The 18,367-nt window shown below is 37.3% G+C and overlaps 1 protein-coding gene across 3 annotated transcripts in view; it reads left to right on the forward strand.

Moving 5' to 3' along the window:
• Nucleotides 1-18,367, forward strand: part of LOC150078548 (uncharacterized) — a 732,675-nt gene that overhangs the window by 328,702 nt on the left and 385,606 nt on the right. For all 3 annotated transcript variants that reach the window (XM_090384778.1, XM_090384777.1, XM_090384779.1), the window contains exon 14: nucleotides 887-1,109. In XM_090384778.1, coding sequence (XP_090240904.1) covers nucleotides 887-1,109 — 223 coding nt within the window. The remainder of the gene's footprint in view (nucleotides 1-886; nucleotides 1,110-18,367) is intronic.

Consider the following 18,367-nt stretch of genomic DNA (forward strand, 5'->3'; position numbering starts at 1 on the left):
GTCGTGCCAGAGTATAAACAAGAACTCCGGATGGAAGCCTGTTTCATCTTAAGGCAAACTTCTGCACATCTAACCTGGAACCATCCTTCCTCGATTTGAATTTATGCTCCCTCGTGTGTGTAGTCTAAGCAAGAGAAAGAATTCAATCAGAATTGAGATTGCTGAAGCCATTCAAAGCTTTAAACACCTCAGTTGGATTTCCTTGCAGGCCAAGGCTCCAGACACTGCAATTTGTAGCATTTCTTGAGTAATTACTAAAGAGGTAACCTAAAGGCACCTCTTCTGTCACCATTCTCATTGCTCTTCTTGGTACCTGTTCCAGATGCTCTACATATTTCCAAAATGAGGCCTCTAGACCTGTATGTAGTATGCAAGGTTAGTCTGACCATTGTCAGACTAACCTATAGCAAAATTCCTGTATATCATTGACAAAATCCCATGTGCTGCTTTGAAAACTTCATATCTGATGGGATTTTGTCAATGATATACAGGAATTTTGACTGTCATTAACCACCCTGCCAACCATTTTATCATCTTGAAACTTGGACATTAAGCCTGATATACCTTCATCAGTATCATTGACAAATATATGAAAACAACAATGGACCTAGCAGTTGAACCCTGGGGAACTTGATTAATAAATTAATCCATGAAGAGCAGTGTTCACTCTGCCTTCTTCCACTTAACCATCCCTTTAGCAGTAAACTTTCCCTTAATTCCACATTGCTTCAGCAAACTGGAGCAATGTGGAATTTTCCCTGCAATTGCCATATCATTTTACTTTGTGCCCTAATATAATATATATACCCTGCATGTATTATATTAGTATTATTATTATGCATTTTAAAATTAATATTGTGTATATTCAAGTCCTTATTTTAAACAGGAGATAGATTCCTTCATAAGAAGAATGGCAGAAGAACATGATAATATTTTAGAACGTCACAGAGTAGAATTTGAAGCACAGATGACATCACAAAAAGCTGAAATATCCTTTCTGAAAGATACAGTTTCAGCGCAGCTTCAAGATCTGTCTCATGATCTTCAATTAAGAGAACAAGAAGCTGAAAATTTCCTTAATGCAGATTTTCTGGATGAAATTTCTTCAGGTATGTGCGTGTAAAACCCTATATAATATATGATACTTTTAAGGAATGAAACTACTAAATAGTATATTTATCAGACCAGATACAGAATAGTACTATATCGCCTGTCCATTGAACTTCACATCCATCTTAAGCTGGAAGGCAGGATTTTTTGATTCGAGATACATATACCAATCCATTTGACTTTTTAGCTAAAATAGTTTATTCTTGCCTTCTACCAGCTTAAATAAATGTGCATGCATGTGTGTGTAAAGATTAGACTGTGAAAGATAACACTAGGCAACAAAAAATATTTTTCTCATATCTCCACAATGGGCCCCAGGTGCCAAGCGATTTATTAGTGACTAAGCAATTCCCAGAGATTTATAGAGAGTTAGAAAAAATATACCAGTTTCTTTAATTTTCATTGTTAACTTCCTTTCATTTTTTGCAAAACAGCTCTTTGTCTTACAATCAGTAAGTGAAGACACAGAAAGGAAACTCACCTTTCTTATTTTTTCCTCTTAATCTCACTTTTACTAACCTAACACAGTAGCCGCTTGGTCACTAAGTGGCACTGCTCTTGCCTCCACATGGCAGGGCTGGTAACCTGGGAGAGAAAAGTAACACTCCCAGGGCCAAAAGAGCAAACATGAGTAGTAAAATAATTACTGATACTACAGGGCTTCAAGAGAAAACCCTATCAAGTAGAGATACAGAAAAGACAAAGAGACAGAAGACAGATATGGACCCACCAAAAATACCGACATACATTGTTATACATGCGACAGGAGATCAGACATTAGGATGTGTCTCCCCCAAGTCTGTTCAACGCTTGAGATCCAGGGACATACTGGTGGAAACAGAAAGTCCTAATCACTCCCAGAAGTTGCTAGCAACGACAGTCTTTGGAGGATTACCAGTAGTTGTAACACCACATAACACGTTGAATTCTTCCAGAGGATTGATCTCCGAGTGGGACCTCTTAAATGTGTCAGAAGAAGAGCTCACAGAAGAATTAAGAAGCCAAGGGGTAACAGGAGTGAAGAGAATTAATATCCGAAGGGATGGAAATATAATTCCAACAAGAACTCTGATCATAACCTTTAATACTCCGAAACCTCCAACAACAGTCAAAACAGGATATCTGAACTGCCAAGTAAGACAGTACATACCAAATCCATTGCGATGTTACAAATGTCAGAAATTTGGACATTCGCAGATGGCATGCAGAAACTCGGCTACCTGTGCAAAATGTGGTTCTAAAGAACACAAGACTACAGATTGCTCTGCCAACACCTTGAAATGTACAAACTGTAAAGGGGAACACCCAGCCTACTCAAAAACCTGCGAAAAATGGAAACAAGAGAAACTAATTCATAAATACAAAACAGAACACAACACAACGTACCAAGAAGCAAGAAGAATAATACAGCCATGGCCTAAAAACAAGCCATCATATGCACAAGCAGTGATCCAATATAAATCAGTAGAAGTTCAAACTGAAATTTCCATGCTGCCAAAAGAATCACTTAGTGGATTGAAGGCACATAAACAGGAGAAAATAGTGAATACTCCAATTTCTATTCACACAGAACAAATACCAACAAATCAGCACCACAACAAAGACCAAGGTAAACCTACAAACACCAAAGCAACCGAACAGACGGACATAGGAAAAATAAACACATCTGAAGAACTAGTACTAGAAATTTTCAAAGAAGATATGGACATGGACCGGCCTCAATACCCTAAAAAAGATAAGACAAAATATAAGAATGTTCCATTTCAGAAGCAACCCGAAAGCCCTAGGAAAACCCAATAATGGATCAGTTCATCCAGTGCAACTGTAGAGGACTACGAACCAATTACGACGATGTCCAGTATCTAATTACACACCATACACCAATATGCTTCTGTCTTCAAGAGACATACCTTAGACAACAAGAAACCCTTTCAGTAAAAAATTATACAACGTATAGGAAAGACAGAATAAGAGATGGGCCAACAAATAAGAGATTCAGTTTACTTCCTCAATAACATGGAAGGGTAGCCATCTTGATGCATAACCACATCCCAACTGAACACATTTCTTTAAACAGCAACCTCGAAGTGATAGCTGTAAGAATAACATTAAGATTTAACCTAACCATCTGTTCAGTGTACCTTCCACCAGGACCAGATATAACTTTTGAAGAAATAGACCAACTAATCTCTGAACTCCGATCACCTTTCTGTATAATAGGAGATATGAACGGGCATAGTCATCTGTGGGGAAACACTGACATCAACAGACGAGGACGAATAATAGAAAGAATAATAGATCACCATAATCTTTCTCTACTTAACAATGGTAAACCTACTTATTTTCATTTTCCTAGTCGTACAATCTCAGCAATAAACCTAACCATATGCACCCCTTCACTCCTACCAGAATTAGTGGCAAGTAATAGAAAACCCATACAGCAGTGACCACTACCCGGTAATCACCACACTGATCAGAAACCCTCTCTGCCATCCCAGCAGACCACCCCGCTGGAAAATAGAAAAGGGCAACTGGGAAAAATTTAGAGAACTCGCAATATTTAATCCACAAAGCATTCAAGAAAAATCAGTCGATGAAGCTCTGAAACACATCACAGATACCTTAATACAGGCAGCTGAGCAAACAATACCCAGAACTTCAACTCGTTTTCCGCTACATCCAAAATCCTGGTGGAATGAAGACTGCATGACAAAAAAAAAAAGACAACAAAACAAAGCATGGAATAAGTTCCGGAAATGTCCTACAACGGATACTCTCCTAAAATATAAACAAGCACGAGCGCTAGCCAGGTATACCAGGAAACAAGCCAAAAAAAATTCCTGGATTCAGTTTACTTCCTCAATAAATAGAACAACAAATACACAGACAATATGGAATAAAATACGGAAAATGAATGGGAAATACAAAAACCAACCATCCTTAGTATTACACTGGAATGGAGAAAGCATTACTGAACCTTCAGAGACAGTTAATATATTAGGAGAAACATTTGCCAAAGTATCATCAAAACAATCATATCGTGAAGAATTTTTGACCTATAAAGAGAAAACTGAAAAAAAACAGAATTAATTTTAACACCAAACATATTGAATCCTATAACCAACCAATTACATTGCATGAATTACGTGAAGCATTATCAAAAACAAAACCAAGTTTTTTGATTTTTTTAGGAGCATTAGCAACTAAGGCCATATTGCTCTGGGAAATGCGGTGGTCATTCCTTGACCTTTCCGCATCCTCCGTATTTGGTGGTGACGGGCTCGAACCCCGGTCTAATCAAGAAGCGTGTGCTACGCACTGCTGCTCCTTCCCACCTGGCTACAGAGGCATCTTACAAAACCAAGTGCAGTTGGACCAGACAACATACACTATGATATGCTTAAACATCTGAAGCAAAAAGAAATAGAAAACCTTCTTAAACTGTACAATCACATTTTTCAAGAAGAGAAATATCCTGAAGCATGGCATCATGCAATAGTATTAGCTTTCCAAAAACCCAATAAAGATCAGAACAACCCAAACAACTATCGACCGATAGTGCTCACTAGCTGCTTGAGCAAAGTTTTGGAGAAAATAATCAACAAACGATTAATCTGGTTTTTAGAAACAACCAACTGGTTCTCAACTGTATGCAATGTGGGTTTAGAGGTAATAGATCCACCTTAGATCACCTCGTAAGAATAGAAACAGACATAAGAGATACATTTATAAGTTCAAAACATATGGTTACCATATTTTTTGATATAGAAAAAGCATATGACAGCATGGAGATATGGTATACTACAAGACATCCACGATACAGGCCTCAGAGGACATTTACCGCTCTTCATCCAAAACTTTATGAAAAATAGAACATTTCAGGTCAGAGTACAGAACACCATGTCAAAAACATATAAACAAGAAGGAGTTCCTCAGGGGTCTGTCCTCAGTGCTATACTATTCATCATAAAAATAAATGGCATCACAAAACAACTGCCATCTACGGTGTCGCATGCACTATACGTAGATGACTTCAGTATATCGTATCAAGCAGAGAATATGGGAACAATAGGAAGACAACTACAATGCGCAATTAACAAAATCAGTAGTCGGGCCCAGAAAAGCGGATTTAGAATTTCACAACAAAAAACAGTCTGCGTACATTTCTGTAGGAAAACAAACTTACATCCCGATCCTGAACTAACAATAGAAGGTCACAAAATACCCGTCAAACAAAGCATAAAATTTCTTGGACTCACTTTAGACAAAAAGTTAACCTTCGTAGAGCATATAAAGCAATTACGAATAAAATGTATGAGACGACTTAATATCCTTAAAGTCTTAACATCAGTATCTTGGGGAGCAGACCATTATACCCTGCTCAATCTGTTAAATAGATTATGGAACACCTGTTTATGCCTCCGCCAAAAGAGAGCACCCTCAAATGGTTAGATCCAATTCACCATAGTGCACTATGAATAGCAACAGGAGCCTTCCGCACATCACCTTCATACAGTCTTTATACAGAAGCTAATGAACTACCATTGTTCCTCAGGAGACAACAGCTGGCCCTACTCTATGCATACAAGATAAGATCCACAAGAAACCATCCGACTTGGACATCATTATTTCCAAAATGGGAAAACATATACAGGAATCGCAAAAGTGCAAACAAGCCTCTAGGAATCAGACTACAAGAGCTACTGACAACATATGATCTTAATGTAAATAATGTTGCAAATCTTGAAAGGCACATAATACCACCATGGATAAACCACTCCACAACTTGTGAACTCTCCACACACACCTGGAATAAAAATAACTTGTCAGACATTAACTTTCAACAACTGCATGCAGCACATAGAACTAAATATCCCAACTATGTACCAATATATACAGATGGATCAAAATCAGAGAACCATGTAGAAGCATCGGCAGTATTTCCAGACACTACACTGGCACGCCAACTTCCAAAAGAATGCAGTGTCTACACTGCAAAGTTAGTAGCAGTTCAGATAGCCCTGGAGTACTTCAGAACCACATATCATTTGAGAACAGTAATATATTCTGATTCAATAAGTGCAATACAAGCCATTCAAACCACAACCAATATAACCCATCATTAACAAAAGAAAAACAAAAAATACTTTTCTGCTGGCTACCAGGACACAAAGGGATAAAAGGAAGCGAAGAAGCTGACAGAATTGCAAAATCAACAACTAACCCTCCAGAAACAACCTTTCCCAGTGCCATATCAGGATTACAAACCAATCATTCAAAACTGCTCTCTGACACAATGGCAAAAACAAAGTTCAAATAAATTATATGAAATAAAACCAAAAGTTGAACATTGGAAAACAAGCACAAGGAAATCAAGGAGAGAGGAAGTCATTCTGACGAGACTACGAATTGGATATACACACATCACACATGGCTATTTACTGTGTGCTGAAGAACCTCCAAGATGCCAAACATACAATACTACCCAAACAATCAGACATATACTCATAGAATGCCCAACCTATGAAAATGATCGATGAAAGATTTTCTCATCATTATATAAAGGAAATCAAGACATCACCCTCAGAGATATCCTAGGTGACAAAGAACGTGTATCAGACTTTTTCAGATTCATGCAGACAATCAACATCTACCATCTACTGTAAATAATGATAGGGTATAAATCACAGAAAATATTTAACTCCCGTGCATTCGACCAAGATATAGAGAATGAATATGCATACAAAGATATATAATATAACAAATGAACTGGTGCACTATGATCTCCGTTGTCAATGCACCAATAAACAACCAAACAACCAACCATACCTCCACAATGAAAATATGTGATTCTGGAGGAAATAAACACTCTGATTCTGAAAATCACCATAAAACATCTATCACATCTATATCAAAAGATGTACCACTGTTTAATTTTAAAATAAAGGGATATATTTGTATAATTCAAGTTTTTAATAAAAGTGTAAAATATTATACATTCTCTATAACTCATTTAACTTCAGAAAAAATATCATAAATCATTGCAAAATAGTTATATTTCAATAATATATAATCAGCATACCTGTGATTGTCCTAAAATGTTTGGTACTAAGGGATTTTCACTTGTATTCTTGCTTACTCTCCCTTCACAAAGAACCAGCAGTAATCCCCTATCATTACAGGATCCCAGCGACCTTGGTACCACTTTTCCATCATGGAAATATCTTGATGAAACCCCTCCCCTTGTTCATCACTCACATCTCCCATATTTTTGGGGGAAAATTTGAGATGGGAATGAAGAAAATGAATTTTCAATGACATTCAACAGCCCAGTTTTGTAGCACTCGAGTAAATTAGACACCAACACTTCATAGTTTACTTCTTTCCTGTTACCCAAAAAACCATGTACTACTGCCTTAAATAATCGCCAAGCTACCAATTCAACCTCCTTTAACTGAGTTTCAAACACATCTTTCAGAAATTTCCTAATTTGGGGTCCTACAAAAATTCCTTAAGTTTGGCATGTGTTAAATTAGGAAACACACTTCTCAAGTATGCAAATCCGTTATCTTCTTTGTCTAGTTCCTTCACGAAATTTTTAATCAATCCAAGTTTGATGCAGGAGTGGAAGAAGAACCTTGTTTGATTGCACTAAAGGAATATATTTTACATTACATTGTCCTGGTGTGAACTTGTCCCGCTTGTCCCAGTGTTACACAACATAATGTTCTTCTGTCACACGGCTGTCCCACAAACGCAAAAAACAACAATATTTTGTGAAACCCCACTGCAAACCAATAACCTTAAGATCACTGCATATATTCCAACCATAATCCTGGTATTTCATAGCATGTAGAACCTTAGACATGCTTTGATGACTTTTTCTAAGTCCAACTGAATGAAGCATAGGAACTGATGGAAATTCGTTGCCATTATGAAGTAAAACTTCTTTTAAGCCTAATTTTGAGGCATCTATGAATAAACACCATTCATCTGACTTATGCACAACACCTAGTTCTTTCAGAAGTCCAATAATGTCTTTGCAAAAACACATATTGTCCTCCGTAACAAAATATTTTAAAAACTTTTCATGTCTTTTTCGAAACACCGAAATCTTTGTTCCTACTGTGAGTATATTCCACTACTGTAACCTAGTACCTAACAGTTCAGCTTGTTCTTTTGGCAAATTTAAGTCTCGAACCAAATCATTCAACTCATCTTGTTTGATTAAATGTACCTGACTACCTGAACTTACTGGCTGATAGTCGACATCTCGTGAAGTGGGGGCTTCCGGGGAATCCTCAACTTGAACTTGATCATTATTATCTTCCCCACTACTGTTTGGAGGATAGATTTAAAACCCTGAGAACATGTCACTATCAGTTAATACTTGAAAAACCTTGGCAAAAATCCTCACCAAAAAATTAAGTGTGCTCTCTTCAAATTGTAAGTTGTTGCATTGGAATATGAACATAAAAACCTGTAGGCATTCCTTTTTTGCTATATTATCTTTATATATATAATTATTTTATTTTTATATATATTTTGTTCACCTACTGTTATTTATTTAGGTTAACTCTATGTTACCTTAGGTCACTGACTGCGTATAGGTGTCCAGGGATCTTAAATCAAACTAGGGTAAAATGAAACAACTGACATAGACACAATTATATTTGCAATTTGTTTAATATAAAAATTTCAAGCCTGAGGTTATACCATATTGTTACAGATAATAAGGTTTAACTTTCCCGTGTTCTTTTAACTTCACAAGCAAGTTATTTATAACATATAAATCCTTTCTCTTTTTCTTTGTATACACAATTACTATGCTTTTACAATAAATCCAATTCTCAGAAAGGGGTCCTTGCTACTTCATTAGACATTTTTCTTCTAGAAATCAGATAAAATTCCCCTTTTTATTACACTTGTTAATTGAGTCTTTTCTTAGCAGGAACACAGAGTGCCTTTTTCCTTAGTTCTTAAATTAAGATTTAATTCCTCTTCTCCGGACAAATTTAGGATTAGACATCGTATGAATAAAGTGTACTTACATTACCTTTTCCCATCGCAAGGTTGGGTCAGTTCAGTTATCAAATGACGATTTTGCCATTCGGGGGATCCTTTTTTATGCTTCCTCCTCCTTTTAGGACTATCAGACCGGACTCAGGTGCTAGCGGACCATCTGGGTTTCATAACCTTTCGCATATACCTAACTACGGCTAGTCAAACATTACTCAGAATCCTTTTAGCCTACTCTGCTCATATTTGGCTAATTTTCACTGATCCAAAACCCTTTTAAGCATACTCCATGGTACACAACTACTACTACACAACCTCCAGACACCACCAAAGCTTTACCAGAAAGACCAACTAATTTTCCCACCACTCAATTCCTTATATACCAAATTACGTTCTCATTTCTCCTCCCCTTATTTTTGTCTAATCTCTGATTAATTCTTTCGCCCTTGGCGATCTAAAACCCTTTCTGTTTGTTTCGCCGTATAAGTCCCCTGGTTCGGCCTTTTCGAGGAAATCGGACTTCACCTTCGTAAACAATTAATTACTCATTTCTATTTTATTCAAATTGTTCATGTATTTAAATAAATATTTGCTGAATTTAGCTAAACTATATTTAGGTTTAGTATTCAAAATTTTATAAGTGTAATAATTTTTTTTTTTTTAGTATGCCAGAGCTTATAAACCATAGGTAGAAGTCTGATTATATTTATCACAAGAAAACTGAATCGATTGTTAAAATGAAGAGAATTAGCTTATATCTCTTAAAATAAATCAGTACGCCATGCATTACTGGCTAGATTATGCAAAATTAGCATATTTCGGTAAAACATAACTCCCTCTATATTTAATAACTGTGATGTGATGTGAAACTATCATGGTTATTTTCAAAATCTATGCATAAAAATTGGTTAAAAACAGCATTTAAGTTCTTGGAGGTAAAAATCGTGTTTGCTAGCGCAACTAACATAATAATAAACAAAAGAGACTATACAGATAAACAGATATTTGAAGATGTGGGGCAGACACTGGATGTGTCTGCCCCACATCATCCTCTATTACAATGCTGTTATTCTTAATTTAGTTCCTCACCATTTGTTCCTTGTACTTTACTAATTTTATTTATGTTCTCAGCTTTGACATTCAGCATTGCCATTGAAACTAGGTACCTGCAGAAGGATCTGATTCAGGTGTTAAAGCACTGAATGGATTGAGTAGCTCATTGATAGCATTCTCAGACAATACATATAAGGGTATACAAGTTTAAGGTGTGGAAGGACGACAACAGGATGGATATATAGAAATCTATTTTTAGCATGAGAATTTTCAATGATATTTAGGGGTAATTATATATTTGCTGTATTACCAAAAATATCCTCATACCCCTGAGATACCCCAGCAAACCCATGGAATAGTGGAAAGATGACAGATGATGATGACCCCTGAGATAATTTTGAGAAAATGGGTATCCATTACCCATCCAGCTATTGGGAGTAAGTATAAAAACAAATAAGTTCATACTAGAAGTAAGAAAATTAAATGTAGAATATAGAAATACAATCATACTACTACAGTCAAGTAGTGTTTAAATAGACTGCAGGAACATAAAGATCCTGTGGTTCTCCATTCAGGGAGCCTCAGGAACTGATATTAATTCCTGGTGCCTAACCCATCATATTTGGTCCCAAGAGCATTAGAAACTTCTGTTAGGGAGTGATGTTTTCCAAACTGATCGTATGTTTGGGCCTGATGAATACCCGAAGAATATTATTTACCAGAATGTGTTGTCCAAATTATAAAGTTTGGTAGGGGTACTGTTGTGGTTTGGGGTTCTTCTTTCTCATGGTTTAAGATTGGATGATTGGCCATGATTCTCGGAACACTGAATGCTACTGGTCCTTGATGTTCTAGACAAGTTTGTCCTTTCTACACTGTGGCAACAGTATGGGGAAGGTCATTGGTTTTTCACCATGACAGCACACTATATCATACTGCAAAACCATAGTGACTTGGTCTGAAAACATGCATTCAAATGGTTCACTGACTTGTCCAGAGCCCCTGACCTTAACTTCATTGGACACTATTGAGATGAACTGAAATGTTGGTTTTGAGCTAGGCTAATGTAAGGCTGAATCGTGAATCTGAATCAAAAGCTGAGTTGACAACTGTGTTGAGATTGAGAGAGACCAAAATACTGCTTTCATATTATCAGATATTGGTTTGGAATCCATGAGCATACAGTGAGTTGGCGCCTCCGTAGCCAGGTGGGAAGGAGCAGCAGTGCATAGCACAGGCTTCTTGATTAGACCGGGGTTCGAGCCCGTCGCCACCAAATACGGAGGATGTGGAAAGGTCAGGGAATGACCACCGCATATCCCGGAGCAATATGGCCTTAGTTGCTAATGCTCCTAAAAACCAAATAACTAACTAACTAACTAATACAGTGAGTCCTAAAGTGAACTAACACATTATTGAATAGTATATTGTAGTATGATTTAATTCCTTTTGTATCGTTACATTGATAACTTAACAATAACTTATTGTTAAACAACTATTGTACCAGTTGTTTGATATTGAAAAATAGTGGTATGTGTGAGTGAAAATTATTTGTGAATTTAGTGTTTAATCTGCGATATATCTAAGAAAAAGGGAGAGGGAAATGAATGTTATGCTTATTTGTAATAATCTTTTCAGTTATAGATTTTAGATTACCTGCTGATACTCAATTTTTCCCATTGTACTCTGTGAAAAACTTTTTTTTTTTTTTTTAATGAAAACCCCAAGCACAAAAGGTAGTTAGAGCCTATAGTACTTAGCACTAAGTGTGGCTAGCAGATTGAGAAGATGAAAGAAGATACTTGTTGACTTTAGACTTGAATTTCTCTACACTGTAATTTTCAGGAAATACATAAGAAGGAAGGCTGTTTCAGAAAACAGAAGTTGAAAGGATAAATGAGGTAGAAAAAAAGTTGGTTGAGTGAGTTTGAAGTTGGACAGTAAAAGAATGCTGACTAGTTGCAGCACGCATTCATACTGGTTTGGAAGAGGTTACGAGAATTATAGAAACCAATTCAGAAGAACAGTGCTCAGGGAAGTATCTGTAGAAAAGTCATGCAGCAAAAGTAGAATGTCTGTCAGAAAGAGTGCAGCAACTTTGTTAGAGAGGGGGCATTAATTAACCTAACTGCTCGCTTTTGAATGGAGTCCAGAAGCCTGAGACAGGTTTTCCTAGATGTGGGAACAATATTCCATAGTAGGGGGGAAATCAGATTTATACAGAGTGAGTAGCTGTTTGGAAGAAAAGTGCCACCAAGAGAAAAAGAGAAACAGCCAAAAACAAATCCTATACAGTTAACCAGTCAATACCTTTCAACAGTTTGTCTAGTTCTTCTTTGAATTTATTCAACCCATCCACTTCCACAACAACAAATGGAAGCCTGTTCCGACAGTTAAGCATCCACTGGCTTAAGGCAAACTTCTGCACGTCTATCTTACAACAATCTTTCCTCCACTTGAATTTATGCCCCCTCATGTCTGTAGTCTCAGCAAGTGGAAGAATACTGTTAACATTCAGCCTACTCAATCCATTGAAGGCTTTAAACACCTCAATCAGGTCTCCCACAGCTGTCTGGTCTTTTTCATCATCATCAGCATCCATTTTCAATCCACTGCAGGATGAAGGCCTCTCCAGCAACTTTCCAGTTCCTTCTGTTTTGAGCACTGGCCATCCATTTACTACCCACAAACTCATGAATTTCATCTATCCATCTCCACCTTTGTCTTCCAGGTTTTCTTCTAGCTCCTCTTGGGTACCATTCTGTTATTTTCTTAGTCCATCTGTCATCATGTCTTCGAGCTATGCGTCCTGTCCAAGACCATTTTAGTTCTTTAGTTTTGATAAGAATGTCCTTTACTTGAGTTTGCTGTCTAATCCATGTGTTTCTCTTCCATTCTTTTGGTGAGTGCCCAAGTTTTACTTCCATAAGTCATAGTGGGGAATATACATTGGTTCATTATTTTACGTTTCAGACAAACTGGGATATTGCTCTTCAGTATGTGACTATATTTCCTGAATGCTATCGATCCAAAATTTATTCTTCTCTTGACTTCCAGCCATTTATCATTATTACAGCTATAACTTTTCCCAGATAAGTATATGATTCCACCTTTTCAATTACTGCTCATTCAATCATTATTTCCCTTTCTGTGGCATACTTGTTCATCATTTCTTTTGTTTTAGCCATATTCATCTTTAGTCCAAAATCCTTACTAACTGTGCATAACTGATTAAGATTTTCCTCTAATTCTTTGGGATCGTGGCTTATGACCACAATGTCATCTGCAAATCGTAAATGGTTTAGATACTTTCTGTGGGTATCTATGCCTTGTCTTTCCAATGCCCGAAACATTGCCTTATGCTGTATGGAGTCAAATGCCTTTTCATAATCCACAAATGCCAGGCATAATGGTGTTTTACATTCATTTGCTTTCTCCATTAGCTGTGATATTACGTGAAGGTGATCCATAGTTGAGAATCCTGTCCTAAAGCCAGCTTGCTCTTTCGGTTGATTCTCATCAAATATTCCTTCTAATCTTTTTGCAATGACCCTTGTGAACAACTTGTAGATGTGGGATAACGAGCTAATTGGTCTATAATTTCCAATTTCTGATTTATCTCCTTTCTTATGCAGCAAAACTATGATTACATTATTCCACTGCTTAGGCATCACACCTTTTCTAATGCACTTTGTGACAAGCCTTGCCAGTTTTTGTGTTATGTCTCTTCCTCCCAATTTTAACAACTCTAAAGTAACTTCATCTTCCCCCGGGACTTTCTGATTCTTCATTTTCTTCAATGCATGTTCTAGCTCATCAGGAAGAATATCGGGTATGTCGTATGTGTTGCTAATTTGCAATCCATCTTCCCCACTGCTGGCATCATTCCCTCGCTCCTTGTATGACTTGTAAGTAGTCTTCTGCTATTTGAATTATGCCTTCTTTGCTGTTTATAAGTACACCATCGCTATTCTTCAGTTTCAGTATCATTTGTCTTTCAGTATTACTGCTCATGGCTGCTGATTTAAATCCTTTGTTTTCCCTAAATGCTTGTTCTATTTTTCTTGTGTTAAATCTTCTTATGTCCTCTCTGAGTCTTTCTAATGGCTTTGCATAACTCAGTATACTCAATTTTCTCCTTGTCAGTGTTTTTTTGCTCTTCATTTTTTGCCTTCGGTTCATCATAACAAGTGTTTCTTGACTAATTTTTTTCTTCTTTGGATTTCATTTTCCCTATAGGTTTCTTGGGCTTTATCACTTTCAGAAAGTTGTAATATTCCTCGTCGATATCTTGGTCCTGAGCAGTCTGCAGAAGCTCAAACTTGTTCTTAAGTTCCAGCACATACTGCTTTTTCTCCTCTTCTGTTATCTCAAAGACCTTTGTATTATTTACTTAAGTCAGGTTTTTTTTTCCCTTTCCTTTCCTACATCTATATCAAGTGTATATCTTACCATTCTGTGATCACTTCAAACATTTACCTTATTCAGGACGGTAACATCATTCACAATATATCTTCTGTTAGTGAGGATGAAGTCGATTTCATTAGTTGTTAATCCATTTGGATTCTTCCATGTCCACTTTCTGTTCACCCTTTTCTTGAAAAAAGTGTTCATTACTGACAGTCCTTGAGATTCTGCAAATTCCACAAGTCTTTCACCTCTTTCATTTCTTTCACCAATTCCAAAATTTCCTATAGTTCCCCTTTCTGCGGTTTTGTCTTTTTCCAACCTTATCATTGAAGTCCCCCATAATAATAGTGTAGTGGGTTTTCTGCTCATCTAGAAGACTCAATTTCGGTGTACATTTCTACAACCTCTTCATCATCATGGCTCGAAGTTGGTGCATAAATCATTATAACCTTTAGTTTGTACCTCTTAGAAATCTTGAGTATTAATCTTGTGACACCATTGGTGATGTACTTTTGAATTCCAAAATGTTGTTTTTTAAATCTTTATGGACCAGAAACACAACTCCACCTTCACATTTTCTAATTCCTTTTCCAGCTCTAATATCCTGTCTTCACTGATGAGTGATCTGACGTTGTAACAGGCCAAGTTCAGTTTCCGTGCATGGCAGCCTGGTCGTACCCGGAGATTCTTAGCACACTCTGCTTCCACTCGATCCTCTCGCTGCCATAAGAGGGGGAGTGAAAGCCGCTGGGGACTGAGGGCCATTTGTTTTGTCGTGCTGTCATATACTGAAGGGTTTGGTCCTTTCCTCTTCATGCTGACCAGGAGTCTTGAAGAGAACCACTCTACACGTTCGTTGTCACCCAAGTTGTTGTTGCTGTTGTTATTTGGTTTTTAGGAGCATTAGCAACTAAGGCCATATTGCTCCGGGGATATGCGGTGGTCATTCCCTGACCTTTCCGCATCCTCCGTATTTAGTGGGTCATGGGCTCGAACCCCGGTCTAATCAAGAAGCGTGTGTTACGCACTGCTGCTCCTGCCCACCTGGCTACGGAGGTGCCACGCCACCTAAGTGACGTAACAAGGCTTACCATTGAGAAGGTGTGCATGAGTGGATTTTAGGGAGGCAGGCCAACCGGACTTCTCCTAAATCTTCTGTAATAGAAAGATATTGGATCCATCAGTGTTTTAGACTGAGTGTCTGAAAACACACAGGATACTTGTTCCCCTCTCAGCCCCGTGTCTGGTCTTGAGACGCTGCAATTTGCACAATTTAAACCTTTCTAGGTAAGAGCACCATTTTGTTCCCTTCGCCAGTCTGGTTGCGATTCTCTGCACCCATTTTAGCAATTCTACATCCTTCCTAAAATGAGAGTTCCAGACCTGCATACAGTACTCATGATGCAGCCTAACCATTGCCTAATAAAAAGGAATAATCACCTCCTCATCTCTGCTAGTACACTTTCTGTATATCATTCACAAAAAAATACCATGAGCTATCCTGACAAGACTGCACTGCTTAGAGAATGTCTCTCTGAAAAGTTAACTTCAGTTATTTTCATTCTCTGCTACCCTGAGATTTGTAGAATCAAAACAACAATGGGCCAAGCACTAAAACCTAGGGAACTCCACTAATAACATTAGTCCACAAAGAGCAGTGTCCATTGATAGCCACTCTGTAACTTCTTCCACTTAACCACCGCTTTATCCATAGCAATAACCTGCCCTTAAGCAGTCTTTAATGTAAAATAGTATCAAGGGCTTTCCTGAAATCCAAGTACAGTTGGTCGTCGACTTACGACCGACTTCCGTTCTGACTGACCGGTCGTAAGTCGATCTGGTCGTATGTCGGCCATATATTTATTAACAGTATTTTTTAACCTTTCTAATCTTTTTATCATCTTTATAATTTATTTTTATAATCTTTTAAATTTTTATCATCTTTTATTTTTCATTTTAAATACAGCAATGGTTTTATCTTTTACTTAGCGATACTGTACATAGCTTAGGCGTAGAAACGAAAGTATCTCTCTCTATGAGCTTAAATTCAAACGTTCTCTACATTTTAATTGGTTTATTATTCGTACTGTTTATAAAAAAAAAAAACAAAAAAAACTACAATCTATAATTATATTGTACATATGTAATGTGAAAAATAATACTGTGCATAATGTACTGTAAACACTAAAATTAATGTAAAAATTAATAGAAATGAAATTTACAAAATCAATTTTTAATCTTTGGTTGTGCATCGTCAGGGTCATGTTCTTGGGTTGAGGTAGGAGATGTTTATTTATAGAGACATTATGCAAAGCAAATCTTTTTTTTAAAACGCTTAAACCACCCCGTACTAGCCTGAAAATCTTCAGCGTAATCGTCTCCGGCACGTGATTTTAAACTCTGAAAAACAAACTTCTAGCCTTTGCTTGCACTGTGTGAAGGCTCATGGGTGTATTTGTTTTGTATTAAATCTTCCATCCACATAAACAACAATTTCTCCATTTCATGGATGGGTTCCTGTCGTTGTTTGGTTAAAATTGTAGACATAATAGGTGCAGTATCGTCGATACCATGGAATGTGATAATTTCAAGTCACGTGCTATCGTATTCACTTTCTTTCCGCTTTCATACTGCTGGATAATTTTCGTTTTACACTCTGAATCAATAGTTTTCCTTGACTTCTTAGCTGACGTATATGTAGATGAAGACATTTTCCTTTTACTAAACATATTATGCGTATTTCAGTGGAATTTTAATTAATACACCACACGCAACAGATGCTTAATAGCGACTGGGTGTATGTGAGAGAGAGAGAGAGAGAGAGAGAGAGAGAGAGAGAGAGAGAGAGAGAGAGAGAGCGACTGAGTGTATGTGCCTGGTGCTGTCCTCAGGCCTCCCGTCATCGATGTGCCTCCTCACCTGGGTTATGGGTGTCCTCAGTAGTGATTTCCTGATTTATTATTAATTTATTCATTATTTATTATATATATATTTTTTGTGGTCGTAAGTGCGGCCGGTCGTAAGTCGCATAGGTCGTAAGTCGACGACCAAGTGTATATGATATCAGAATTATTTTTTGCATCCAGTTCCTTTGTGACTGCATCATAGTAACCTATCAGATTGGTCAGACAATACTGCCCCTTGTGATTGCAGTATAATGGCTTGCCTGTCCAGATGGTCCTGTATTACTTCCTTCTCTAACCAGTGATTTCATTATTTTCCCTGGAATAGACATTAAGAGACAGAGTCTTCTGGCATCCCCTTCTTAAGGAATTCCTCATGTCTGATTGTTGATACAAAATACCTATTCAATTTGTATGCAACCTGAACAGGGTCATCAACAGTTAATCCCTAGACATCAAGTGGTCCAATCTGATTCAAACCCTTTCTTCTACTGTTAATAGAAGCATAGAAGACTTTGCCATTTTTCTTAGCATTAGTAGAGGCATACAATGCAAGAAAGCAAGCTTATGCAGCATCAGCCAAAAAAAAAAAAAACTCTCCCTTTCACCCCTCCATTCATTCCAAATGCCCGTCCTGCTCAGTCTTAAATTTATTTAGGCTATCAACTTCCACAACAAAAGATGGAAGTCAGTTCCACCAATCAACTACCTACAGGTTAAAGGCAAATTTCTGCACATCTATTCTACAACTGTCTTTCCTCAATTTGAAACTCTGACCCCTCAGGTTCTTAATCTGAGCAAGAGAAAGAATCCCATCAGCATTCAGCTTGCTCATCCAATTCAAGGCCTTATACACCTCAATCAGATCACCT

This window comes from Mastigoproctus giganteus, chromosome 11 (assembly GCF_048544385.1).
Source record: "Mastigoproctus giganteus isolate SK-2022 chromosome 11, ASM4854438v1, whole genome shotgun sequence".
NCBI lineage: Eukaryota > Metazoa > Arthropoda > Arachnida > Uropygi > Thelyphonidae > Mastigoproctus > Mastigoproctus giganteus.